General features: G+C 37.0%; 3 protein-coding genes and 1 pseudogene across 4 annotated transcripts; 2 read left to right on the top strand and 2 right to left on the bottom strand.

Annotated features, from left to right (window-relative positions):
• Positions 1-724: 724 nt before the first annotated feature.
• LOC121782737 (proline-rich receptor-like protein kinase PERK3) lies at positions 725-5,339 on the top strand. The gene is made up of 8 exons (XM_042180687.1): positions 725-1,127; positions 1,618-2,055; positions 2,182-2,553; positions 2,959-3,174; positions 3,564-3,938; positions 4,040-4,283; positions 4,380-4,527; positions 4,652-5,339. Exons 1-8 carry the CDS (start codon positions 1,085-1,087, stop codon positions 5,024-5,026), a joined length of 2,211 nt encoding a protein of 736 aa, XP_042036621.1. The 5' UTR covers positions 725-1,084; the 3' UTR covers positions 5,027-5,339.
• A 77-nt stretch (positions 5,340-5,416) lies between these two features.
• On the bottom strand, positions 5,417-6,284 carry LOC121793130 (gamma-cadinene synthase-like). The gene is made up of 3 exons (XM_042191317.1): positions 6,255-6,284; positions 5,896-6,141; positions 5,417-5,814 (listed from the first exon to the last, which is right to left on the bottom strand). Exons 1-3 carry the CDS (start codon positions 6,282-6,284, stop codon positions 5,491-5,493), a joined length of 600 nt encoding a protein of 199 aa, XP_042047251.1. The 3' UTR covers positions 5,417-5,490.
• An 8,159-nt stretch (positions 6,285-14,443) lies between these two features.
• On the top strand, positions 14,444-19,755 carry LOC121782722. Of its 2 annotated transcripts, none has more exons than XM_042180674.1 (10): positions 14,444-14,813; positions 15,320-16,033; positions 16,504-16,653; positions 16,741-16,893; positions 17,196-17,285; positions 17,471-17,518; positions 17,653-17,745; positions 17,928-18,206; positions 18,277-18,614; positions 18,945-19,755. In XM_042180674.1, exons 2-10 carry the CDS (start codon positions 15,502-15,504, stop codon positions 19,554-19,556), a joined length of 2,295 nt encoding a protein of 764 aa, XP_042036608.1. In that variant the 5' UTR covers positions 14,444-14,813; positions 15,320-15,501; the 3' UTR covers positions 19,557-19,755. The 2 variants fall into 2 exon arrangements, with proteins under 2 accessions (XP_042036608.1, XP_042036614.1); XM_042180680.1 differs by having other exon boundaries at positions 14,445-14,813; positions 15,556-16,033.
• A 1,844-nt stretch (positions 19,756-21,599) lies between these two features.
• Positions 21,600-25,724, bottom strand: LOC121793129 (annotated as a pseudogene).
• Between the last annotated feature and the right edge of the window lie 1,151 nt (positions 25,725-26,875).

Genomic DNA, 26,875 nt, shown 5'->3' with positions numbered 1-26,875 from the left:
GCACATAAAAAGCACTAATAAAATATCAAATACTATTAAACAATCAATCATTAGTAAAAAAATTTAAAAACAGACAAAACAAATTACCAGTGAGATAAGAACAAAATTTGATATTTATATTACAAACTACCCTGCCTTATTACGATTAGTTTTAAAATAGAGAATGTTAAATCTTTTTTATGTAGTTATCCAAGATAAAATAATTAAAGTACAAATATAATTGTGCATTTAATCATAGGCCCATATCGAAATTTCATGGGCTAATCTAGAGATGATAGACATAACCATTTGTGGGCTCTCTCTTCCAGACTTCCACTATCTATGAAACCTGTTTAGAAAATTGCATATATTCATTAGTCCTGGCCGAACACGACTAAAAATTAATTCACTAGATAAACTACTAAATTAATATTCACTAGATAAAAATAAACTACTAAATTAATATTCACTAGGATAATGGATTAAATCATATGAGATCATGAGACTAATTAAATAAGTAGGAGTAATAGATAATGCATAATCCATGGAATCACATGGCATAAACATTTTTAATAAACCACTTTAACGCCCATCTAACGGCTCTGTCCGAGTTCGGGGACCACCGTTACTAACGGTGGGCCTCGGCAGCAAGCAATCAATCTGACGTGACTGACGTCCACTGTTTTCGAAGACGATCTTCCGTCAAAAGCGCACGTTAGATAAATATAATATTACACCACTACCATACTACTCGTATCGGAGCTCCACCTTACCGTGCGCTCATCCTCAACAGATTTTTTATTACTGATATCTGAGTGAAGCCGACGGAAGATACACGCGCGCCACAATCATTACATATACTCGAATTATTCTCCGATTTTCTCTCTCTAGTATTCCCTTTCACTCTCTGTCTCCGCCTTTACCTTTTTACCGGTTTCGTGTGTTTGGAGGCCAAGGATGGGGAGCTCACTGAGTTACGAGTTCGGACTGAGTTTGTGGCGAGCTTCTCGGCTGTTCGATGTTCACTCGGTGGGCGGAGGCTGCGGATTTTGCTCGTAGTTTGACTCTGGCTTTGTAGATCTGAGCGGTTCGGATTTTGTCTGTGATGTTGCAGTTAGATAATTTGCGGTTTTTCGCCCGGGGCGGCGGTGAGTATCTAGTGTGAGGATGTTAGATATGCTGTATTTTGTGTTGTTTTGGGGGATTCTTATGCATTTTACAGATTTATCGTATTTTTTCATTCTATTTATGGCATGTCATTTTCGTAAATGTAATTAGCATATGACAATTGGAGTAATTTTGGAGGCGTGTGATGGATTTTAATGTTATTTGCTTGTATTTGATTAATCACTATTTCAATTGATTTATTGTCTGTTGCTGATATAGTATTTATATCTGTGATTCTTTTCTGTCGAGGAGAAAGAGTGATTCTAGTTTAGTTTATGTCTAAGATGTATGATTGTTAGCGAAAGAGGGATTTACAGCTGAAGCTTTGATCTCATTTTTGTTATGTGATTTCGGATTGCAAGAGTGGTGTTACATTTTTTGAAATGGTATTTTGATCCCAAATATATGGAATTGAATGCGTTGTTGCTGAAAGCCTCATGGTGTGTGCTTTATTTGCAATGTGTGTTGCAGGGTTGCTTTTGGAAGCTCGTTGTCGTCGGTGTCTCCTAAAACAGTTGCTTCTTTTCTGTTATTTATTATCCTTCACTGATGCTAATGTGCGTCACAAAATGTTGAAAAGAGAAGCTTTATCACCAGCTACCACATTTTTTGATGCCCGTGCAATGGCAGAACTGCCTCTACCAGACAACAATCTGCTTTCGTCGCCCAAACACCACCATAATCGTTTGAGCCCTCATGGTGCACCTGCTCAACCTCCTAATTTTGGCCATTTTGAGATTTCTACCCCTCCTTCTAGCTCCGGTTTGTCCAGACCTTCGATGGAGAAGAGTGGATCAGCGCCTCCGAGCAATCCGCCTCCACATGTTTCTGAGATTGCGCCACCTCAACCTGAACCTAGCACTATGCCTACTGGTTTATCTCAGCCTCCATTATCTCCTAGCCTTTCTAGTAAGATTTTTTTTTCTCTTGAATCTATTCTCTAGCCGAACAACATAGGAGTATCATTTTTTAACAAACTCATCCTCTATTTTTAGTTTCGTCGTTTCTAATGAGGTGTTTGTTTCCTTCTGGCAGGTTGTTGTGGACCAGACATGGTACTCAAACGTGAGAGCCAGGGCTGCCATTGTGTGTATCCAATAAAGCTTGAAATTCTCCTCTTGAACGTTTCATCCCATCGAAAATGGAATCTTTTTCTTGAACAGTTTGCTTCGCAGCTTGGTCTAAGAGTGTCACAGATTGAGCTCATTAACTTTTATATTGTTGGAATATCTGGTCTTAATATATCAATGGATATTACCCCACATACGGGTTTGAGTTTTTCTTCCAAAGAAGCTGCAGGAATAAACTCTTCACTGTCAACGCACAGAATCCGTCTTGATCCTGCAGTAGTGAGTGACTATAAGCTTCTCAACATAACCTGGTTCAAGCCGCCCTTACTGCCTCAAGGTATAATTTTTTAGGTGCAAGTTAAAGATCTATTTCAACAATGTAATTTGATCGTGAATCTCTTACATGGTTAATAACAAGTGAACCTATGCTGTGGCTTTCCACTAGTTTTCCGGAAATGTAACTTCTTTAAACTAGCAGGCAGCCATACTACTCCCCCCCAATCCCACCCCAACCTTAATGGAAAACTTATTCTGCTGTTTTAGGCAAGTTTAAATTATTTAAAATATTAGCATTAAATTGGTTGTTTATAGTTACTGCATTGTCTTTCTTACTTATGTACTTTTTGCCATTTTTTTGATTAATAGTATGTAGTAATTGACCCCGAGTTGTTTCGATAAACTGGTATCATCTTCCTGGATATGCTATATTGAGACTGAAGTAACCATTTTTGTCTTTATACAGCTCCAAATTCTGATACAGCTCCATCAGAAGCACCGCCCAACCTTCCATCAAGTCCTTCTTCAGTTTCCCCTTCAAAGAAAGTTAAACATCCAAGTTTGATTCTTGTAATTGGACTTGGAGCTGCAATCCTGATAATTGCTGTGTTCGCTGTGGTTATGCTTTGTTTCTGTGTATCTCGTCAAGGGAAGCATATTGAACCTTTTTCCAAAGAAACTGGTATGTAGATAGTTGCATCAAGTTGTGTTTTTATCTGCAGTTTGAATTCCTTCGATATTATTGATAAATTGTTTATTGCTTAGTATGCATGGTGTTGCCTCTAGAAAATTGACCCACCCGCTCTATGTATGAACTATGAACCACAGTTGGGCAATTCAGTTCTGATGCTATGTTAGTTAAGGTGTGGTTGGGCTGCTTTCAAAGGAAAAATACACCCTCATCATCTGCCTTTTCTTTTTCCTGCTTTTTCTTCTCTTCCTAGCATTTGCTGATCAATACTCCCATCTCTTACCTCTTAGTTTAGCTTTTTGACTTTTGGTACTTTGCTCTCATGGATCTATTGGGTTCACTTCTCATTATGGATTTCATGCTTATTCCCTTTGAAATAGCAAAACAAAGGACTGTGGGAACAGTTCCAGCAGTTGGATCACTTCACCACCACCCAACCAGCACACGGTTTCTCACCTATGAAGAACTGAAAGAGGCTACGAATAACTTTGAAACAACTAATATTCTTGGTGAGGGAGGCTTTGGGAGAGTATTTAAGGGTGTACTAAGTGATGGAACTGCTGTTGCCATAAAGAGACTAAGCAGTGGTGGACAGCAAGGGGATAAAGAGTTCTTGGTTGAGGTTGAGATGCTCAGTAGGCTGCATCACCGTAACTTGGTGAAACTTGTCGGATACTACAGCAACCGTGACTCCTCACAGAACCTACTTTGTTACGAGCTTGTTCCAAATGGCAGTTTGGAGGCTTGGCTCCATGGTATAGACAATTATCTTTGATATATCTTTCAAGTTTTCACTTAACACAACACTCTATGCAGAAATGACAAGCATGATAATCTTTGAAGTAATTCCTTTCAGGGCCATTGGGACTAAACTGCCCTCTTGATTGGGACACAAGAATGAAAATTGCTCTTGATGCTGCCCGAGGACTTGCTTACCTGCATGAGGACTCTCAACCTTGCGTCATTCACAGAGATTTTAAGGCGTCAAATATATTGCTAGAGAACAACTTTCTTGCTAAAGTTTCAGATTTTGGCCTTGCGAAACAGGCCCCTGAAGGCAGGGCAAACTACCTCTCAACCCGTGTTATGGGAACTTTTGGGTTAGTCGTCCCTTCTTTTGGTCATCTGCAAACATTTTCTCTCCAAAGCATGATTTTATTATTCTCTTAACACTTGGGACTTCCCAAAATTTACAGATATGTCGCCCCTGAATATGCTATGACCGGGCACCTACTGGTGAAGAGTGATGTTTACAGTTATGGTGTGGTACTTCTTGAGTTGTTGACTGGAAGAAAACCTGTAGATATGTCACAGCCTTCCGGCCAGGAGAACCTTGTCACCTGGGTTAGTTTCTCACTCCTTGTATCTTCCCCATTTGAGCGACATGTTTCACGTGGACACCATTATTTTGCAGGAGGCTCAATCCTTGATCCATAGATAGTAATCAGTTTATGTTGTTCTTTCACAGGCTAGACCAATATTAAGAGAGAAGGATCGACTGGAGGAACTTGCTGATCCAAGACTCAGTGGGAAGTATCCGAAGGAAGATCTCTTCCGAGTGTGCACCATTGCGGCAGCATGTGTGGCCCCAGGCGCTAGCCAACGACCTACCATGGGGGAAGTGGTGCAGTCTCTCAAAATGGTGCAACGAGTTACAGAGTATCAAGATTCTGCAGTGGCACCCACTACTGCACCCAATCTCAGGCAGTCGTCGACTACCTTCGAGTCAGACGGAACATCATCGATTTTTTCTTCTGGTCCTTACTCCGGCTTTAGTGCCTTGGATACTGATCATATCAATAAAACAGCCGTATTTTCTGAAGATCTCCAGGAAGGACGATGATCCCATCTTTGGTTTTTCTTTCTTCTGGTCAAGTGTTTATTTTGATGCCAACGAAGCTTTTTGATCAACCCCGTCTTGGCTTGCACTCGACAGCGAGGGTGGATAAAAGAAGTTCTGCTGGCTTTGTCTTGGTTGGCATAGGGATGTGTGGTGATATCTAAGTAAATTGTAGTCTTGGTTTTGTCCATTCCATGTAGAGAAAAGCTTGAGATTAAGTTTCCCCAGTGTAGTAGTGCTTATTCTCTGTATGTTGAGATGAGACATTGTATATTATAGTATTATTGATTCGACTGTCAGCTGGTTTTTCACTGTATATTTTCAGAGGTGTTTATTTTATTGCTCAAGGTGAAGTTATAAGCTCCAAATTTTCCCCAAAACACAATTATATTTAATAACTACAATACATTACCTTAGCTTCAATAATAAGTATTACATTCATGACGTCTCCAAATAAACTTAGTAACTCAAATAGGAAGGTATGATCTTAGTGTGGAAAATAAACAAATGAGAATTGGATCGATAACGAGAGCATGAACAGTTGGCTTGGCCATTTCAGGATCTGTATACGCGCCTCCATTACTGTTGTTGTAACTGGCATCGCACATTCGAGCATAGTTGAGAAATTGAAGGGCGATTTCTAACGCTATCTCCATCCATTCCTTGTTCACATCCATCCATGCTTCCTCAACTAGTTCTCCAAACTTTGACATCGTCTCTTGCTTCGTTACGCCATGTTGTTTCATGTAGCAATCGATTGCAGTCAACACTTGCCCTCCTTTGCTCTCGCGCTTCAAATTGATTTAATGCGACGATTAATTAAATGTTAACCACAACTAAATGTGAAGCAGAATTAATATTAAGTAACTTACATGATGAGAGCCTATGTCGTCCCAATATCTACCGATCATACCCGTTGATATCGCGATTTTGGGCTCACTCTTCATCCAATCAATAGTTTCTTGGGTGAGAGATTTGAATCCAGGAATAATAGCAGCAAACATGATAAATATGCAGCTGGTTATCTCAGAGTTTTTCACATGGTCTTCAAAAGGAGGCAGTTTTCTTTCCATAACCCACTTTAGCTCTTGATTGTAAGCCCTTCCAAGTTGTTGCACCTAATTCATTCATCATAATACAAATATTTTGTTCAAGAAATAACTAAAAAAATAACTATAGGTTTGAAGCTGAATGAGTCTCATACATAAATGCATTTCTATATAGTACTAACCGTTTCTTTGAAGTAAGGATTTCTATACATATATTTATACATATGTATAAATATCATTACTTGTGTAATATTTCAGTAAAAAGCTGAGCTTCATTCATTGTAGCATAATTATCATATGTATCATCCATCATTCCAATGATTTTTATGCCTTTGGCGAGTCCCATTCAAACATGAGAGTATTGAGGTTCATAATGGTATCCAACACCCCAAACATGAAAGTATGGTCTAGATTGTACAATTTTCAATTTTATTTAATGAAGTGAATTAATATTAATAGTTAATTAAGTTGAGCTCTAATTATCAGAGACTGGGGAGAGATCTATCCTTCTACGTCAAAACCAATAGTAGAAGATTTACCACGTGATGTAGTTATCTGATAGTACTAAAATTTGTTTTTTCTTCATATTACCTTATAGTATTAGTATTATTTAAGTCCTACACAAACAATAAAAATAAAATTTACTCCCTCCGTACACGAAAAATAGGACGCATTGTGAATGACACAATTTAATGTGGAATTGGTAAAGTAAGAGAGAAATAGTAATATTAGTGGAATGTGGGGTCTATATTATTAGTAAGAGAGAAGAGAAAAAGTAAGAGAGAAGTTGTTGAAAACTTTCATTTTTTTTAAATGTATTATGTTTCTCGTGGACAACCAAAAATGCAAATGTACTCTATTTGATATATTATTCTTGAGTTCTCGGTTGAACTCCTCATCGCGTTCAATGAATAAAATCCGTAATAATGCTTTATTTTAATTTGATATAGTTAGAAATATTTTCACCTTTTTCCTCAATTTATATACTCACTCCATCCATAAAAAAAATAGGACACATTGTGAATGACACGAGTTTTAATGTGAAATTAGTAAAGTAAAAGAGAAAGAGAAAAAAGTATTAGTATTGTTAGTAGAATATGAGGTCCATATTATTAGAAATAGAGAAGGGAAAAAAGTAAGAGAGAATGAAAAAAAGTAAGACCTAACTAGTTGAAAACTTTCCTTTTTTAAATGTGCTATATTTTACATGAACAATAAAAAATGACAAATGTGCTCTGTTTTTTGTGGACGGAGGAGTATATAATACTTGTAACTCAATCGAATTGTATACCCATTGGTGCAATTTGAATTTTTTAATATTAATTCCAAAATCATTATCATAAATGAATAACAGTTCCTAAAAAATTATAGGGGGCATACCCTTTGCTGCAATTTTATATTTTTGTAAATAATCAAAAAATCATAATCATAAATGAAGTGCAATTCCTAAAGAAGTAGGGGAACAGTTAAAAATACCACGTTTATAAAGTTAAGAAACTCTACGTAGCTATGTTTATAATGAATGGACAAAAATACCCTTAAATATTGACACAATTTACACATTTTATTTTGAAACGACCAAATCACTATGTTTACTTGTCATAATGTTTTCTTTACTTTTTCACTTACGCTTGTAATAACAAAAAAATCAACATGAATTATAAATTGATTTATTAACTTAGCTATTAATTTATTGTGAATTGGATACCTTTCATCTTTTAATTATGAGCGTGTGTATTAATTTCGTGATTCGTAAATCTAATACTACTAATTTATTACGTACAATCTCATGATTGAGTTTTGAGTGAAAACTAGAGTCAAAGCATGCCATTAACTACTCCCCCGTCCACCATTAAGAGTCACGTTGACTTTTCTGCACTCATTTTATAAAAATGATAATAAAGAGTTAAAATAAGAAATAAAATTTATCTTTTTTGCTCACAAATATGCACGTATCTTTAAATCTATCATTTTCTATGTCCTTAAAATATAAATATTTGTACTGTATTTTCTTTATTGTACTGAAAATTAAAACGTGAGATTCTCTAATACTGAGATGTGAGAATTAAACATTTTAAAAAAAAATACTGGAAACGCATTGATATGAGATCGGAGCTTTGATTAATTTCGTATTCAAGTAAGTTAATATACACTGGCACACTACGACCTTATTTTATAAGATTATAAGCATTATATCTTCATATAGATTAAAATATTCCAAGACTCATTTTGAATTGCAAAATAAAATTATCATTTAATTTGTAAAAATTATGAGATTGATTAAAAGTCAATCAAAACTTATAATGTAAATAATAATTTTTGATATGCATATTACTATATTAGAAGGAGCACAGTTAGGAACACATTGTTATATAGATTACTTGTAACGATCGCTAGCTTGATTGGCGTTTGTAAAATTAAACTAAATTTGGTGGGTATAAATAAGAATGGTTATATCAGAAAATATTTGATGTGCTTATATCAAATTAATTATCCGATCTCATATAAGTTTTAGAAACACGTGAAAATGACTTGACTCTAATTGAAAGATAATCTTACGTAGTACTGTAATATTATTTTATTACACGCTAAAAAGAAATTAAACAATGTTAGATAGTCTAAACTATTTTTTTTTCATTTGAAACCAACATTTTAACAAGTACTATTGTTTAACTATGTCTTTTTGCATAATTAATTGGGCATATTAATGAAAGTGATGATTTTGATATAAAAGAATGTACAGTATTTGCATTCTGGTGGGAATTAATCGGGACATTTAGCTATTTTCTGTTTTTATAAGAATAATTTGCAATTCTTAAAAATACTGGGCTTAGCTGAAAGCCCATATCTTCATTCTAATAGGCCATCCATGGCCCAAGTGATTGGGAGTAGTATTTAACTGACCATGGATGAGCCCAAAATAATCGGCCTATTTACCCAAGAGCACGAGCAACATGATAGTGCTACAATTTCAGAATGATTTGGGTTTGTAATTTTCAATTAAAATAAAAAAGGAATAAAAATATAAAGATGGGATTCATGAAAATTTAAGAAAAGGAATAGTAGGTTGTAGGTGTTATTTCTTAAATAAGAGATGAGGTCAAAAGTGTTATGGGAACGATGAAGAGTTAACAGAATAGACAATGCTAGTGACACTATTGTGGATACCCCTACTATAAATATGTCGCAGGATGTTAGAATGACCGAACTGATAGAGATAAAATACGAAACCACTACTTTCTTGAATTCAAAATTTATTAATGATTATCAAAACTACTCCATTATATATACCAATAAATAGATAGATTGGACTATACTCAATCGAGATCATGGATTACAATATTTTCACTCTCTCAGTCCCATTATAAATGGACTCATGTTTTCTTGGGAAATGTAAATGAGATTGTCAAATCAGTGGCACTGAAGTGAAAAGACATCTGTTTACTATCCAACCCAATTAAAAACCATTTGTAATAAGAGGTGACATGAGTGTTATTAGGTGTGGTAGATTGTGTAGTAAGTAGGAGAAGAACATCACCATATGCCTCCACAATATTGATGCAAAATTCGTATGCCGTACTTGGAAATTCAAATGTCTTTCTCATCGCATTTCCCAAATCTTCTTCCATTTTCCTCAAACTCTTAATTTGGGAGTAGTAATTAATTATGAAAATATGAAAGTTATAAAACTAAACCGAGTCTGGTAGATTTTTATAAGAGCGGTTATATCAAAAAATATATTTTATGCAATTAATGTGATGAATATTGAAAATGGTTGAGAATGCTTATAATCTTTTGAAATATTAACTGTTAAATGCTATCAAATTTAATTATTACTGTATTAAATTAATCGTATGATCATATATTAATTTTAGAAGCATGAATATATTACTCTAATTGTTGGAAAATAAAATACTCCTTAAATTTTTTGTTGGCTGCAAACAAATCTAGAAAAATCTCTCCAGAAATTATCTCCATAGGATATGGACTTTATGAAATCAAATGTAAGTCGTATCATTTTATTTCATTTTTGACTTGCTAGTAGTAGTACATTATTGAGAAATATGTTACTGCAATAATTTAAATTCTAAATTTATTGGCGGAATTAGATTTTTCCCTCACCATTTTTTTTATAATTCAAATAATTATATTTTATTTGAGTTTTTATTCTGTTTGAGTTTAAAAATCTGAATAGTAGAAACAACTATTCCAAACAAATATTATTACCCCAGGGCCCATGCCATAAAAAAAATAGTCTTGGTAATTATCAATATGAATTTTAATATATAGTATTAAATTAGTACAATAAAAAAAGAGATAAAAGAGAAAAAAAAGTGGTTAAAGAATTATGTTAACAGAAAACAAGACTCAATCTTATTAACTATTACTGTCACAATATTCAATCAATAAAAAGTAGACACTCCATAATTCTTCGTCGATATTTATTGAACACCATTAGTATATACACTTACATGAAAATATAAAAAAATTAATAGAACGATAAAATAACTAAAAATCCCGATTGATTCCAGTCAAACTACAAATATATTACTTATTTTATATCAAAATCGTCACTTTAAAGCACCAATAATAATAATAAAATAGCTTAAAAATAATCATTCTTGAAATATAATAACAGTTTTACAATACCTAACGACATTGTTTATTTTTATTTCTTAGTGTCTAATAAAATAAATAGTACGTAAATATTCTTGCAATTAGAGTCAAATATTTTCACGATATAAAAATGTGTTTCTAAAATCAATACTGAGATTCGATAACTAATTTCATATTAAACTAAATTTGATATACTACCTTTGAATAATCAATATTTCATAAAATTATAACCATATTAAATATATTTTGATACAACCACTCCTATATAAACCCACTAAACCCAATTTAATTTAAACATCAACCAAGCGATCTTATCAAGTACTATACTACTTATACTATCAACGTCTATAATTATTTACATTTCTTTATATTATTTTTTATATAAAGAAATAGTATTATTTACACATTTTCTTTTTAATTCAGACAGGAATGGATAATGCGACAGTGTTTAAAATCAAAGAGAATCCTATGGAGATGTGTATCAGCCTTGATAATGACTTTGTGAAGCTCACTGCAAACTCCGATGATGATCATCAGGCTGAATACATTCAACCTTGCACAACACAATCAGGAGCTTTCATCATTTATATGAATCAACATGTGTAGACACAAAATTTAAGTTCACTGATTGTAATAAGCTTATTATTGGGTTTTGTTTGCTAATGTTTCAATTGCAATTTCCAGAAAGTAATTTAAATGTGCTTGTGTTTTTTTTAATGAACATTTTAGTAGGCAAATTCCGTTCATGACTACACATGTATCAATGAGCAATTATTAAAATGATGAAAAACAGACAAAAAAGGTGGGCAAAGAGGCGATAGAAAGATAAAAGTATAAGAAAATTTATAAAATAAATATGACTAGTTAAGGTGGACAAATCAAAATAGTATGAAAAATAGTCGTTTAGAAATTCTAAACTAATATCACACGAATTTTAAAAAAATACTACTATAATATTTAACTTCGTGAAAGAAAGCGAATATAAAAAGTTAAAATAATATTCGTGTTAGAGCATCTTCAGTGGTTAGCGGACAAGCAATAGCCTAGCCATGCCACATCAGCAACACTAAATTCCTCATGTCACATCAGCAGGACAAGCAACTGGACAAGCAATAGCCCAGCCATAGCCTTGCCACATCATCAGCACTAAAAACAAATAATTAAACAATCATACAAAATACGAAATTAAATTTACGATACATATACGGGAAAATTCTCTAATAATATTAAAATTTTAAAAAACATTAATTAAAAAAAAGTAAAAAAAAATTCATTACTTAAAAAAAATCCTAATCCACGCACGGGCCCACCCCTCCGCCGCCGCCTCACTCCTCGACTTCGTCGCCGCTATCCGGGACCCTCAAATCTGCGGCATCTGAGCCCGCGTCAGAGCCCCCGACCTGTGCCGCGCTGGGATTCAAATCCTGTCGCATACTCACGAGCACGGCGTGAAAAAAACTCTTCTCCTCGGGGTCAGTTGCATTCTTCCATTGATCTATGACCTTGATCATCTGAGCCCGCGCTTGTTGACGCGCCAAGAAGACGAGGTCGGCTGTCGAGCTGCCAACAGGGGGATGCCGACTGGACCTCCTGGGACCTCTGGCGAGGGCGTTACGCCCGTCTTTGACCAACCGGGCGAGTGCGGCGAGTAAACGAGGGAGGGGACGGGGTCTCCTGAGCATCTTCGGGGAGGTCGTGGGAACCGCCGCTGCTACCTCCGGCGTAATCACCTGAATAGTTCAGGCGTTGCTTCTTCGGCCAGCCAGCGTCGACACCTGCCCGAAACTTCTTGGAGTCCATTAGCACCTCGTAGCTGTTCCAGTAGTTGAAGTCCTTGTAAAGCCCGGGCTGGGGGAACTCTTTCTCCGCCAGCCTCCTGCAGTCGTCGTCAGTTTGGCCGCTGGACTTCATTCGGAGGGCATTGGTGTACAAGCCCGAAAATCGGGAGACCCCAGACCGGATTCGGTCCCACCCCTTCCGGCACTCCTCCCCGCTGTGTGGCCTCCCCTATGGGCAAAATGCCTGGTAGGCTGCTGCTATTTTAGCCCACAAGTTAACGATCCTCTGATTGTTCGAGGTGAGGGGGTCATCGCAAACACTCACCCACGCCTTGGACAACGCAACGTTCTCCGTGTCTGTCCACTTCCTCCGTACCTCCGGCTGCGACGACTCGCCGACCACCTTCTTCCCCTTCTTCTTCTTGGGCGCACCCCGACCCCGCCCCACGGGAGTGTCCGGTGCCCCGAGATCTATACCCAACTCATCTAAGGAGAAGGTATCAATCCCCTCGAACTGCGTCTCCGCTGGGGTCGATGTGTGCGAAGCAGCAGTACCAAAATCAAAGCTGGGGCGATAGACGTCAGAGCCCCCCGGCGTCCCCTGCCCCCACGGTGTACCCTGCGTCCCCTGCATCCCCGCCATCCCCGGCGTCCCCTGCATCGCCTGGTACCCCGGCGTCGCCTGCATCCCTGGTGCCCACCCCAACTAGGGGTGGGTCGATACGATATATCGTATCGAAAACGTTGTATCGTATATCGTATCGAAAATATCGATATGAAAGAATTTCATATCGTTATCGTATCGAAAGTTTCGATATATCGAATTTCGATATATCGAACTTTCGATATGGAGGATATCTATATCGTTATCGTATCGATATTTCGATATATCGTACCGAAATTCGATATATCGAAAATATCGATATATATCGTATATTCGATATAAACGATATATCGTACCGAAATTCGATATATCGTACCGAAATTCGATATATCGAAAATATCGTTATATATCGTATATTCGATATATATCGTATATTCGATATAAAACGATATATCGAAAATATCGATATATATCGTATATTCGATATAAAACGATATATCGCGATATAAGGAAATTCATATCGTTATCGTATCGAAAACTTACGATACGGTATCGTTTCGTATCGAAAATTACGATATATCGAAAATCCGATAATTTTTCGATATTTTTCAATACGATACGAGCGATATATCATTTTTTCGATATTTTTCCCCAGCCCTAACCCCGACATCATCGGCATCCCGGGATGCATCCCCGGTCCCCCCTGACCTCCCGGCATCATCGTCATCCCGGGATGCATCCCCGGTCCCCCCTGACCCCTCGGCATCATCGTCATCCCGGGATGCATCCCCGGTCCCCCTGACCCCCCGGCGTCCCCTGCCATCCCGGCATACCACCACCAGATGCCATCCCGGGCATCATCTGCTGCCAAGGGTACATGTTGTTGTAGTACCCGGGCATCTGATTCCATCCACCTCCCACGAGGACCGTGGGAGTTTGCGACCCGCTCGACCCTGAATTTGGCTCGTTGTTGAGATCCATTTTACGTTGTTGATCTTGTACAGAAATTAAGATAGAGAGAGTACTCGTTAAAACAAGTGGTGCGAATGAAAATGTCGCGCAAATCACGTATATATAGTGTTTCGAAAATTTTTAAAAAAAATTGGGTCGCCGGTTCCTCGCCGATCGGGATGCTGCAATAGCGGCGAGCCGATCAGCGAGAGAATCGGCGAGCGCCAGGGAATCGGCATTCCCTCGCCGAAATTCTCGCCGATTTGGCGGCGAGCGCCAAAAATCGGTGAGCCGCTCGCTAGCCGACCACTGGAGATGCTCTAATAAATAAAATATGGAATTTGGTTGTAATTTTATACTCCTATTAAAAAATTCACCTCGATTTTTGCCAAATAAATAAGTTTTTCCCCACCAAAATTTGTAGAGCAAAACATCAACTAAAATTAGTGGTATTTTACACGAGTTTAAGAAAAAAAAAATTTGGACTATTGTGGACGGTGGGAGTATATTGCAAAGCTCCACGCCTCCACCGCAGTCCGGCGGAGCCGCTGCCTCGATCGTCGCAACGCTGTAGCTGTCTCGACGTTTCGTAGCAGTAGATGAAGAATCAAACAAAAATTCAGAACCTTAAATCCATCAGAAAACAACACACAGCACCCGAAATGTTTGAAGATGCCCGCCTCATATTACCATGGGCACCACATGCTCGACGAAATGCCAAACCGACCAAACGCCTCTGTTCACCCTATCATGCTCGATCTCATGATGCAGGCTGACATATCTTTCTCAAGGTATGCTTTCTTATTTGTGTTGATTTAGTGCTATCTCTCAGCTACCAATTTATGAACGTTAGGGATCTAATTTCCTTTCGCTATACATTTCGCACAAAACATAAAGTTAGTAATCTATTTGCTTTTTGCAGTAACATTAGGGGAGTTTTTCCTACAAATATGGATAGTATTTCCATTTCTCAGCTTTGTATAGCTAATAGTATTTCCTATTGCTAATTAGAGACAATATAAATCATAAGTGATTACATTATCTGATTGTTACCCAATAAAGTTTATCGAGCAGGAGAGGAATCGAGGAAATGTGCGAAATTGGCAATCATTTGAAGAATATAATTAAAGAAAACGTTCATAATTAAAATTTTTTGTAGAGTTAGAGACAATTGTTCCTTGATTGTTAACGGGGTAATTAAAGAGTACTGCTTTTGTATTTTAAATGGTTTCATTAACATAATCTCTATTCTTCTTTATCATTTTTATATGATGAATCCCATACTTTATGACCTCAGCAAAGTGAAATGAAAGATCAAAATAATACAGTAATGGAAAAGATATGGAATAGCTTGCTTGTGGAGAAACTGAGTGAGAAAGGGACTAACTTTACAGCATTTTTAATTTATCTCTTGGAACTCTACCCAAAACCATATATGTTACTCCTCGAGAGAATTCAGCACTGAATCAGAGAGTGAAAATGAGTGATCAAGAAAGCTTACGTGATGGTCTGTTTAAACTCACCATGCAACAGAAGTGGGAAGAAGTGGCGAAGATATACAAGGAAAACAGAAATGCTCACACTCTTAAGCTCACCAAATTAGAGGACACAGCTTTCCATATAGCCATCTCCTGTTACAATCCGAAAAGCCCCAACTACGCCCATGAAAGATGCACCAAGGAAATGTTCACCTTCATGAAGGAATGCGGATCAGTATCCGAGCTGGTGAGGATGCATAATGTGAAAGGAGACACCCCTCTCCATCTTGCAGCTGCAGCTGGATGGGAGGCCATCTGCAGACAAATAGCTTTAGTGGATACAAAGCTCATCGATATCCGCAACAGTCATGGTGAGACTCCTTTGTTCGTTTCAGCTCTGCACGGCAACCTTCAGACGTTTATCTCTCTCCATGGCATCTACAACCATGGCAAGGATAAGGGTGATGAGTCTCTCTGTCGGAGGAAAGATGGAAATACTGTCCTGCATTCTGCGATTTCTGGGGAATACTTCAGTAAGAATATTTTGAGATACACAAACTTTCAATATTTTTTGTTTTTTCCCCGAATTTTTGTTTGAATCTAAATACAACATACTATGTTTTTTTTTCTCTCGAATATACTTTTTGTCTAAAATTGAAGATGAAGTGATCGTGCTGAAATTTTTTTTATTAATTTGATTAAATACACGAACCTTCAAGATTTTCTGAAACTTTGGTATTGGTATAATATCCACATATGTATGTGTAGCGAGACCAGTCTGCAGTTTGAGTTGTATTCAAATCTTGCGAGAACGCACATGTGGTTGTTTCTTCCCTGCATCGCCCACTAATCGGGGAAAAATAAAAAATTCCAAATTTCATATATTAAAATTTTAAAAATGGTTCCGCATTAGAAAATGTTGGAAGTTTATGTATCTACATGCTTACAATCCTACATACTTGTAGATTTTGATGGTGCTTAATTTGCATTATTCTTGTTGCAGGATTAGCTTACTTTATATTGGAGCACTACAAGAATCTGCTCAATTATGTTAATGTTGATGGAGAAACTCCTCTTCATGTCTTGGCCAGAAAGCCTAACTTGTTCAAAAGCAGCTCACAGCTTGGATTCTATGAATCAATTATCTACCATTGTAAGAAACCCTATTCATAATACTTGGCTTCTCTCTACATATATAATTGCCAGTGCTAATGGAATTCACTTGCGATTTGTGGATAAGTTGTATTTGTTGATAATCTGAAGAACCAACAAATACATAATCCAAAGGACACCCAGATTGATGACTCAAGTGAAGAGAATTTCCCAGAAAATTACCAGACATGTATGAGAATCTTCCGTCTATTATGGGATCCAATTTCCAAGAGCTATAAAGGTGATGATCATCAATGAACTTTATATTGGTTTAGTTTTTCTCGAGTAAATAATAGGGAAACTAGCCATTTAAATCGTGAAGATTGGTCAAGCTTGAATTTGACCAAACTTCATGACTTGAATGTTTACTATCCCAACATAATATAATGTTGGATGATCTAGATACGTAAACAATTTGCATGTTCTATTGTGTAAACTACTTGTTCAACGGGCGAATTGATTATCATCAACGAACTTTATATTGGTAGACTCTTTGTTGAGTAAATAAATCATACTGTACTACTTTGCCTTTGGTATTTCCAGCTGGCTGTTTAAGATCCGAGAAAGAAAAAACGGATCCAGAAGATCCACCGTATATGGAGCATGGAGTTCCAATACATGAGAGTTTCTTAGGTAAATATAACTTAAATTTCATACATTCTTTTATTAAAAACATTTCGCAGTCGAGAAAACTCTACCCGTACAGGTGCTATTTGAGAACAATTAGCCGATCTAGATTTACGCATTATTCTATAAAACTTGTTGGTTATGTGTTTTTGTGAAAAATAACAAGGTGTTTGTTTACCCTTTGTCTCCAGGTGGTTGTTCAAGATCCAAGATAAAAATTCCCCCTTCTACTAATGAAAGTATGAATTAGTTCCTTTGTACCATTGAAAGTTTATTTACAAGAAAATTGGATGAAAATTGTTGTATCTCATATCTACGTTCTTGCTAATAATTGGATGTATTGATATCAAAATGTTTGGACTTTCTGTTTCAGCCAAAGTTTATGATTCCTATCCTCCCAATTACACTACTTGCATTTCGATTTTCAAATTTGCTACGATGGTCATCCTAACAATTCTTGGAGTTGGTAAGTTCTAGTTTCAGATGCATCATTCTTCTTATTTAGGATTGATTCTAGTTTTAATAACATCAATAATAATTTTTGAGGTATTATAGTCAAAATAAATGCATAAAACAAATCAAATAACGCTAAAGTGAACTAATTGGGAGTGGAGCTCACATAAGAATATGTACATTTGTTTGGTGCAGGATTCTTGAAGATAAGAAAGATTCATGACAAGAGAGTTCGACACTCTCATGCGATGCAGATCATGGACAAAATGATCGAGATTGAACCAAGTTACAAATACGACAACAATGGCCAGCGCCCAAGCCATCTCCCAGAAGCATTCGGTAACATCCCCGATATCCCTCCCAATGCTGAAGAACCCCAAACTACAGAATCCAACAGCCCAACCATCAGTTCCTCAGCTAAAGATCAGCAGCAAAACAATGGTAGTAATGATAAGAAAGATCAAAACCAGTCAGGTAATTACTTTATCTGTTTCTTTTACTGTGTAAAGCATCTAAATATGAATCCATTTGAGGTTGATTGCAGGAGACGAGAAGTCTAAAAGTGTAGTGAAGGACACCCCACTGTTAGTAGCAGCTAAAATGGGAATCCCAGAAATGGTGAAGAAGATACTTAGCGCAGTGCCCGTAGCCATCCAAGATCAAGACTCGGAAGGGAAGAATGTGCTGATGGTGGCAGCAGAGCACAGGCAAACCAGTGTTTTTGATTTTTTGCTGCAGAAAAAGCTCCCAGATTATGTGTTTCATCATTTTGATAATGAAGGAAACAACATACTTCACCTCGCAGCAAAGCTCGGAGAGAAGCAGCCATGGCGCATTCCCGGTGCTGCTCTGCAGATGCAATGGGAAATCAAATGGTACAAGGTACTATACCAAAAACTTCTACATATATATATGAGTCGATACGAGATCGTATGATGACCATAAGGTTGTTGTTTGCCAACACGATGCATGAATAATCCTCGGTACACAGTTCAATAAGAGAAAGCTAGGAAATCTGTGATTGATCATACATATTATATTTGTCTACAATAGAGAGGAGTATATATTAATTGCTCCATAGAGCATGTATTATTTTTACCTATATTAATTAATTGAATCTCAATATCATAACCTAGTCTATGTATCACCCGTATGATTCGATACGAGATCGTATGACGATGATATCGTTGTTTTTTGCTATTTGCAATGCAGTATGTGAAGAGCTCAGCTCCAGCACAGTGTTACAATCACCCCAACACAAAGGGTGAGACTCCAGCCCAGATTTTCACACAAACACACGAGAATTTAGTCAAGACAGGAAACGACTGGCTGGTAAAAACCTCGGAATCCTGCTCCGTCGTGGCGGCTCTCATCGCCACGGTCGCATTCGCCACCTCTGCCACAGTCCCCGGCGGGCTTGACCAAAACCAAGGCTTCCCTATTATGAGAGACCGCAGAGCCTTCGATGTCTTCTCCATAGCTTCACTGATCGCGCTCTGCCTTTCCATCACAGCGCTCGTTTTCTTCCTCGCAATCATCACTTCCCGATTCGAAGAGCGCGATTTCAAGCAAGACCTGCCGAGGAAGCTGCTGATGGGGATGAGCTGTCTGTTCTCGGGCATAGCGGCGATGCTGCTGTCGTTCTGCGCGGGGCATACTTTTATACTGAGGGAGAAGCTGAGGATAGTGGCGATGCCTATATACGCAGTGGCGATGTTTCCGGTCGTGCTCTTCGCCATCGGGGAGTTGCCTTTATACTTTGATATTCTCTGGGCTGCCTATGTCAAAGTGCCACTGCGCAGCTACAACATCTTCCATCGCTAGATCTATTATCTATACATCACAAACTCCTCATTCTTGTCTTGCAATGAATAAATAAATTAGGATTGTATGCGCTTGTTTCATTTTTTTGTTGTATTATTCAACACCAACCTGTTTTTATTGTTGTCATATACTATCCTTTATTAATTTGTTTTTGTGCGACAGGTTTGAAAGTTCAAATTTTTTCTACACAACTTTATTACTCCTAGTTTTCATTATAGTATATGTTTAATGTGTTATGAAATACTACTATGTTTTGTTTAATTTTTCTTTGCAACATTGTTTCATTTAACATATACTAGTAGCATGTTTTTTTGTTTACGCTGATTGTGAAACTTCATAGTACTATTATATCAAGACTCATATTTTAAAATTTGATTAATCATTAGTATTTCTACTAATATTTTCTTAGTCCATAAACTCAAAATATAAAAAAAAAAATCGACACCGAATGTAACGTTTTATTTAACCAAATCCAAAAATATCAATGGTTAACTATACGCATAAAATGTAATCCATCCACAATGGCTCACTTTTTATATTTCTTTCGCATATTTTACCTACATTTTCTTTTCCCTTTTATATTTTGTTAATTTCACGTTACAACTCTGGATTATTTCTGGTCAACAGATAAATCATCAAATTAATCATTTGATATCATATTAATTTTCAAAGCACGTCTCCATATCATGAAAATGACTGGCTCTAATTGTAAGAAATCTTTATATGCGATCCGAAGATTAATTGGATTCATTCAACAGTAAATATATCATAAGATTATAAGCATTCTGTATTAATTTTAATATTCACCGAATATTTTCTGATACTACCACTCTTATATAAGCGTCAATAATCATAAATTAGTTATATGTATTTCTGAAACATTATTCATTTTATTGAGTGAGAGAAAGAGGGAGTTAGAATGGGAGATTGGTGCATAGTGGAAGAATGGGGGAGAATGGAAGATTGGGCAAATCTAGGGCATAGAATTGATTATAAATTTCAAAGTCGGCCTCACTATATAAAAATCAATTTTAACGAGAGTCGTAACTGTCTCAAAATTACTGCAAAATCTGAGAGTGAGAGTGAGATTCACGAGAATTCATTGGATGGAGTGGATTGTGGAAGGCTATCCATGGACTTCAACATCAATGTTATGACATGTATATTTCCCAAATACTAAGAATCAGAAATTAAACTACATGGTTGCATTTGAATTAATTTAGCACAATCTAATGTAAGGTACTACATTATTTTTATATGATTATTGCTTATCATATTGTCTAAAGATTGTAGAATCAAGATCCATTTCTCTGTCTTATAGACTCATTTGCCCATTAGGGGGAGCGGTAAGCAAGCCATTTTAAGCTTCTTTTAATCGATATTGACTTTTTTTTAATTAGTTAATACTCCCTCCGTCTACAAGTTATAGTCCTATTTAGATTTGACACGAGTTTTAAGAAATTATTTAACTTTGTAAAGAAAATGAGGAAATGTGTTAATGGAATGTGGATTCCACTTTTATATATTGTTTTTATAATAGTGTAATGATTTATGTTGTGTAATGATTTATGTGAATGATGAAGTTCATTTATTTAAAATGGAAAATGGTAAGTGAGACATTTTTTTTCACGGACGAACGGAGTACTACCTCCGCTACCTCTGTCCACCAAGAATAGTCTTGGTGATGGAAGACGCACGCTTTAATGCAAAATTGGTAAAATAAGAAAGAGATAAAAGAGGAAAAACAATTGAAGTATTTACTAATGGAAAATAAGATCCACTTCATGAGAAAGAGAAACATACCTATATATAGATAGAGACTAATTTAGATGGACATCCTACAACGAAAAAACAACCAATTCTTCAAATTCAAGTGTAAAGTATCATACCATAGATCAGACTCCTAAATTCAAAACCACCAAAAGATGATTAAAAATGGTTCTCATTTTTACTCATGTGGCCATGGTGACTCGAATCCCGATCTATTGGTTCGAGGGGAAGTGTCTAATCAACTAAGTTGTACAAGTAAGTAACCCAATAGAGTTGAAGAGAGGATCAAGACAAACACTTTTATTAACTTAAGCTTATTACAAAGTGAATATGGCTAAGCCTATGATAAAATAAGCTACAAAAAAATTGCATGCTAAAGAACTGTTCATCCATCTCCTACCATTTCTACCCTAAAACCATACCTTGATATTTGCATCTGGAGAATTTCCACCCCATATATTCGGGGCAACTTCTCGTAGCACCGTCTATAGCTAATCTTTTTTTCATACAAGCAGCCGTATCATCCTGGAAATGAAAAGACGAGGATTAAACTTCAGTTATACCAAGTGCGGGCAAATATTTTATAATGAAATTGTGTGGATAGGCAATAAAAAACACACCAGTCCCTAGGTTCGTAGATGAATAGAAATTTCTACCTTCAGAGCTCATCCGGAATCCCGAAGATACACTCCTGCTTCTCCTTCTCTTCGATAAACCCTACCAGATGATGAATTTACCGCTATCAATTCATCTATATAAGTAAGTGAAAATCATGTCACAGAGAAAATATCAAGAGAACCAGCTAGTAAACTGGATTCATCTTTGAAAAGCTAGACAAATTTGCCTGTCACCGATTTTTCATCCATTAATGTTTAAATTTTCATCCAATCGATGAGAAGGGACTAAGTCATTCACTAGTTGTGTATATTCAACAATGTATCTTTTTTCGTTGAACTACTGCAATCTCTCTTACAAACACAATTTTTCATATGAAAAAACGAATATAAAAAAATTCAGAAATTTTATCACATCACATAGGAAATCCAATTATCAAAAGGAAATGCATTCAACAAGAGATAATGATGAAGAACCAAATACTCATTTGCTTGAAGAATCACCTAAACACATAACATGAATACAATGAAAGTAATGCGGCAACTTAAGGGGCAAAGAAGCATGCCTTGCAGATTTTCGAGGTTCAGTTAAGAGGCGAATGTCCTGAATCTGCAGTGCTATATCCTCCAACATTTTTAACTGTAAATTTTTAGTTTCTCGATTCTCCAAAGAGAAGCTAAGTTTCTCTTTTCCTTCTTGAACACGCTTTAAGCGTTCTTGAAGTTGAACGATCTCACTGTCGACTTTTAGCATTTCAATATCCAAAGATCCCATCAAACAACGTCTCAGGCTCTGAGAGCCTCTTGGGGCAAGTGGTGGAAAACAACTAGGCACCTCTGGATTGCTTTTCTAGAGAAAAGAATCATTTATCCTCTCTGCTGCAGCTCCAGATTCGACACAGTCTATCTCACGTACTTTTACAGAACTACTGACCGGAAACTGCTCGTCTTTATCGCGAGGGACTTTATCCAGTGTTGGATCACATGAACCGCTGTATCCAAGAGGCGCATCTGTTTCCTGCTGCTTCAGACTCGGATTATCATTCGGATCAGCTTTGTCAGTTTCATAACAAGTTCTAATAACCTCCTTTCGAAGATCCACTTTCTCAAAACTACTATGAACTGATGTGTCAACAAAGCTTCCACTCGAGTCTTTACGTCTTTCAAAGCTAGATTTTTCATCATGGGGTTGAAATGGTGATTCTATTCCTAAAGCAGGGTTGTCAGCACATTTATTTTCCAATTTTACCTTCCCATCAGAAGATACAGCAAGCTGGTCCTGAAAAAAAACTGGATCGTCGTTGGGATCATTTAGAGGACTAAACATTTGTGTAGCATCATTGCTATCTGAAAAATCACCAGTTGATTGTTCGTTCCCTTGAGAAACCATTACCCTATATGCTTCAACTTCCCTTTCTAAAACAAGTTTCTCCTTTTCTCTTCGCATAAGAATTTCTTGTACAATGTCCATTTCCTCACCATCGTAAGCGGACTTTTCTTCTATTACCCTCTGATACTGCCGAGCTTCCATTTCTACGGATGCCTTGTCCTTCTGCAGACGCAAAATCATAGCCATGGCCTCATCGGCGGCACTAGCTGCAGCACTTCTCTCCTTTTCAAGCTCAATATAAAGGGAAGCCCGAGCAGCACGTTCTGTTTCAAGTGCTTGCTGTAAGACCCTGACTTTGTTATTCTCATATTCACCACAACTTTGAACTTCTTGCTGATTATATTGTCGCTCTTCGCCAGACAGCACACGTTCCTTCATGTGCTTATCTTCGTCTGGTGACAGGTCCATTTCGTCTCTGCTGAGTCCTTAGCCTCCCTCTCATCTTCTTGGGAGCTTTATCATATAAAGTTAATAACCAATATTGCATTGCAGTTGCGTTCATCAACGAAGATTTAACGTTAACCAATATGCCCATCTCATTATAAAGGGCATAGATGAATCATCACCACTCAAAATGGGTATACAATACCTATTTCAGATTAGTGGACATTGTAGAAATGGGTAAAAAATGTGTCTTTCACTTTAAAATTTATACCTTATTTTTACTCTTTTTTCGCCCTTCAATCATCACACACTCAAACCAAAGCTCGATTTTAATCAGCCCATGGCTCTTGGAACGCTCTATATATTAGTATTCATTGTGACTTATTACTGTCTAAGAATTTCAAAAAGCAAGGAAAACCAGAAAAGTAACAAGAGCAAGAAAATAAACACAGATTTGTCGAGCAAACCATCAAAAGCTATCCTCACCCTTTAGTTCTGGAAAATTGAATAGTAACAGAATGCTAAAGCAAGCTCCTCAAAGAAGTTCTGGATACATGAATGGTAACAGAATGCTAAAACAGACTCCTTGAAGAAGCACACGAAATGAAAATATTCAAATCATGGTGAAAAATGATATAGTGATTCAAGTAAATTCCAAGCTGATTGAAGAATAGTGGTACTAGAAAACAAAGAATAATAGCCTTGATGACTTGCTTAATATATTCGTTGATATCAAACTAGTAATAAACACAGTATTAGTTGCGAGTCATTCATTTATAGCTTCAATTTTTTATTCAATTAAGCAAGCAATGGTGGCATAATGGAATCCTAAACGTAGAAATTATTCCAAACCGGTTTATTTCGTCACCTATTTCATCCCCAAGAGTAATGATGCTATCGAGTAATGGTTAAACTTACAAGTGATCAAAAGAAGTGATGGCCCAAACTAGACAAACACTAATCCCACAAGTCGACCCTTTCTCATAATCTAAATGCAACTTAGGCCTTCATTAAATGATTTTAGCACAGAGCAATGATAAGTCAGAAAGAATACAATAAATGAATGCATTGAGTAGACAAATAAGTTGTACTAATCATAACTAATTAAGGCCAAGAAACCCAGAGAAAGAAGTATGCTATAACTCACATTCAAGACATTGATTTCCAGCATCATCAGCTGACTGCAAGCCATCTCCCGAGCACCAGCTGCCCCTCTTGTTGACATTAAAATGAAGAAGACGCTTCTCCTCCTCATGAGAAGTTGAATCAGAACTCAAAACAGATGAATTCTTCCCATGACCACCAACCCCTTTCTGGCTTCGCAATTGACTCTTTGGCCTATAACTCAAAACCCCTTTCCCCTTCATATCAATCTTCCCAGTCCTTGAACTGATTTCCCTACAATCTGATATTGAAGAGCTACAAGATGCATCACCTTCTAGCTCAATAACCCCAAAACTAGCACAGTTATCACCAACAACACTACCACCATACTTTCTGGGAGATACAGAATTGCTAAATGGGAATTTCTGCCTAACAGAGAGCTGAGCATCTGACAATTTCTGAATAGGGAAATCAACTAACAACCTATTGAAGCACAGACTTCTACTATGAACATTGATGAACATTCCATCACAAGGGCATGGCAAATTCAACTAAAAAAACCCTATAAATTTCGATGTAAAGTAAGCAGCAGATGATGCGCAAAGCAACAAGTAGGCTATTGTGAGATCAAGAAAAGCAGCCACCAAACCACTCAAACTCCACATTTGCACAGCGTGGCACGCCATTTCTCATTGGAATTCTACCCAAGATTCAAGCTTTGGAACAAACCAACAAAAGGGTATCTCAATTTCTCAAAGAAATAATAAAAAGCAAGAATATTGAATCACGAACTCTGATCAATAGGGTTATGCATATAAGCCCAAAACGAGAAAATTGCGTGGTGGACTCTACTGCTACAATAAAAAAGTGTACCCACTTTGTTATTTTTTGTTTTATCAAGTAAATGTGCCAACCAAGAAGGCGTTTTGCGATTTTTGATTTTATGTAATTAAGTAGAAAACAGAATTCTTGTTGGCGTTTTCATAAGTAATTAAAAAAATAAAAATTTGAACACGGGCCAATGAGGTTGGCGTGTTTCCCTCTTCACAGATACAGTATTTCTCCCCAAAGCGCGAACCCTACCTCCATCTCTTCTCCCAAATCAAATTCTCTCCAAATCGCGAATCCTACCTCCATTTCTTCTCCCAAATCGAAAACCCTTTTTCCTGCCTGCGCGAAAACCTTCTCCAGCCTATGCTCATCAATGGCGGATTCATTACCTCTGTGGTGATTCCTTTCGCTGCATAGAAGAAGAGGGTCAATCTCCCAAGCCTTCCTTCCAATAACATTTTTGTAGTGAGTGGGATAAGCGGGCGGATTCGAGCTCGTTGAAGTTATTTACAACCTCTCCTACGTCTTCTTCCAAGCCTCATTAATTTTGTCAAACATTTTGGGGAAGTCATTCGAGCTCGTTGAAGCTATTCGCAATTTCTTCAAGAAAAAAAAGGGAAAAGCTGCGCGAATTCGAGCAGAGACTGAACCCTCAGTTAGAGTAATTGAGAGGTATGATAAGGATGTGCATTCTACCATTTATTTATAATTAGTATAATTTTTGTTTTTGGTTAAATGGCCGCATACTTCTGAAAATGTATCGTTGTTGATTAATTCCTTAGGCCATCCACAATAGGAATAGCCCAGCCATAGCCCAGCCACAAACTCCTCCTGCCACATCATCAACATTAAAAATCCTCCTGCCACATCATCAACATTAAAAATCCTCCTGCCACATCATCAAAACAAGCAAATAGCCCAGCCATAGCCTAGCCACATCACTAGCCGCATCACTAATAACAATTATATAAAAATGAAATAATTAACAATCACACAATATACGAAATTTAATTTACGAGACATATATGGGAAACATTAATAATACTATTAAAATTTTAAAAAGTACAATAATTTAAAAAACTACAGTAATTAAAAAAAGTACAATAATTCACTCCTCGTCTCCGTCGTCGTCTCCTCCGTCGCTGTCGCCACCATCGCCTCCGCCTCCGTCGCCATTATCGCCTCCGCCTCTACTCCCGCCGGTCTCCCTCCGTGCCGCCTCCAAA

This window comes from Salvia splendens, chromosome 2 (genome assembly GCF_004379255.2).
Source record: "Salvia splendens isolate huo1 chromosome 2, SspV2, whole genome shotgun sequence".
In the NCBI taxonomy this organism is placed as follows: Eukaryota; Viridiplantae; Streptophyta; class Magnoliopsida; order Lamiales; family Lamiaceae; genus Salvia; species Salvia splendens.
Note: the sequence above shows the minus strand (reverse complement) of the source record. Positions and strands in the feature narration are given on the sequence as shown.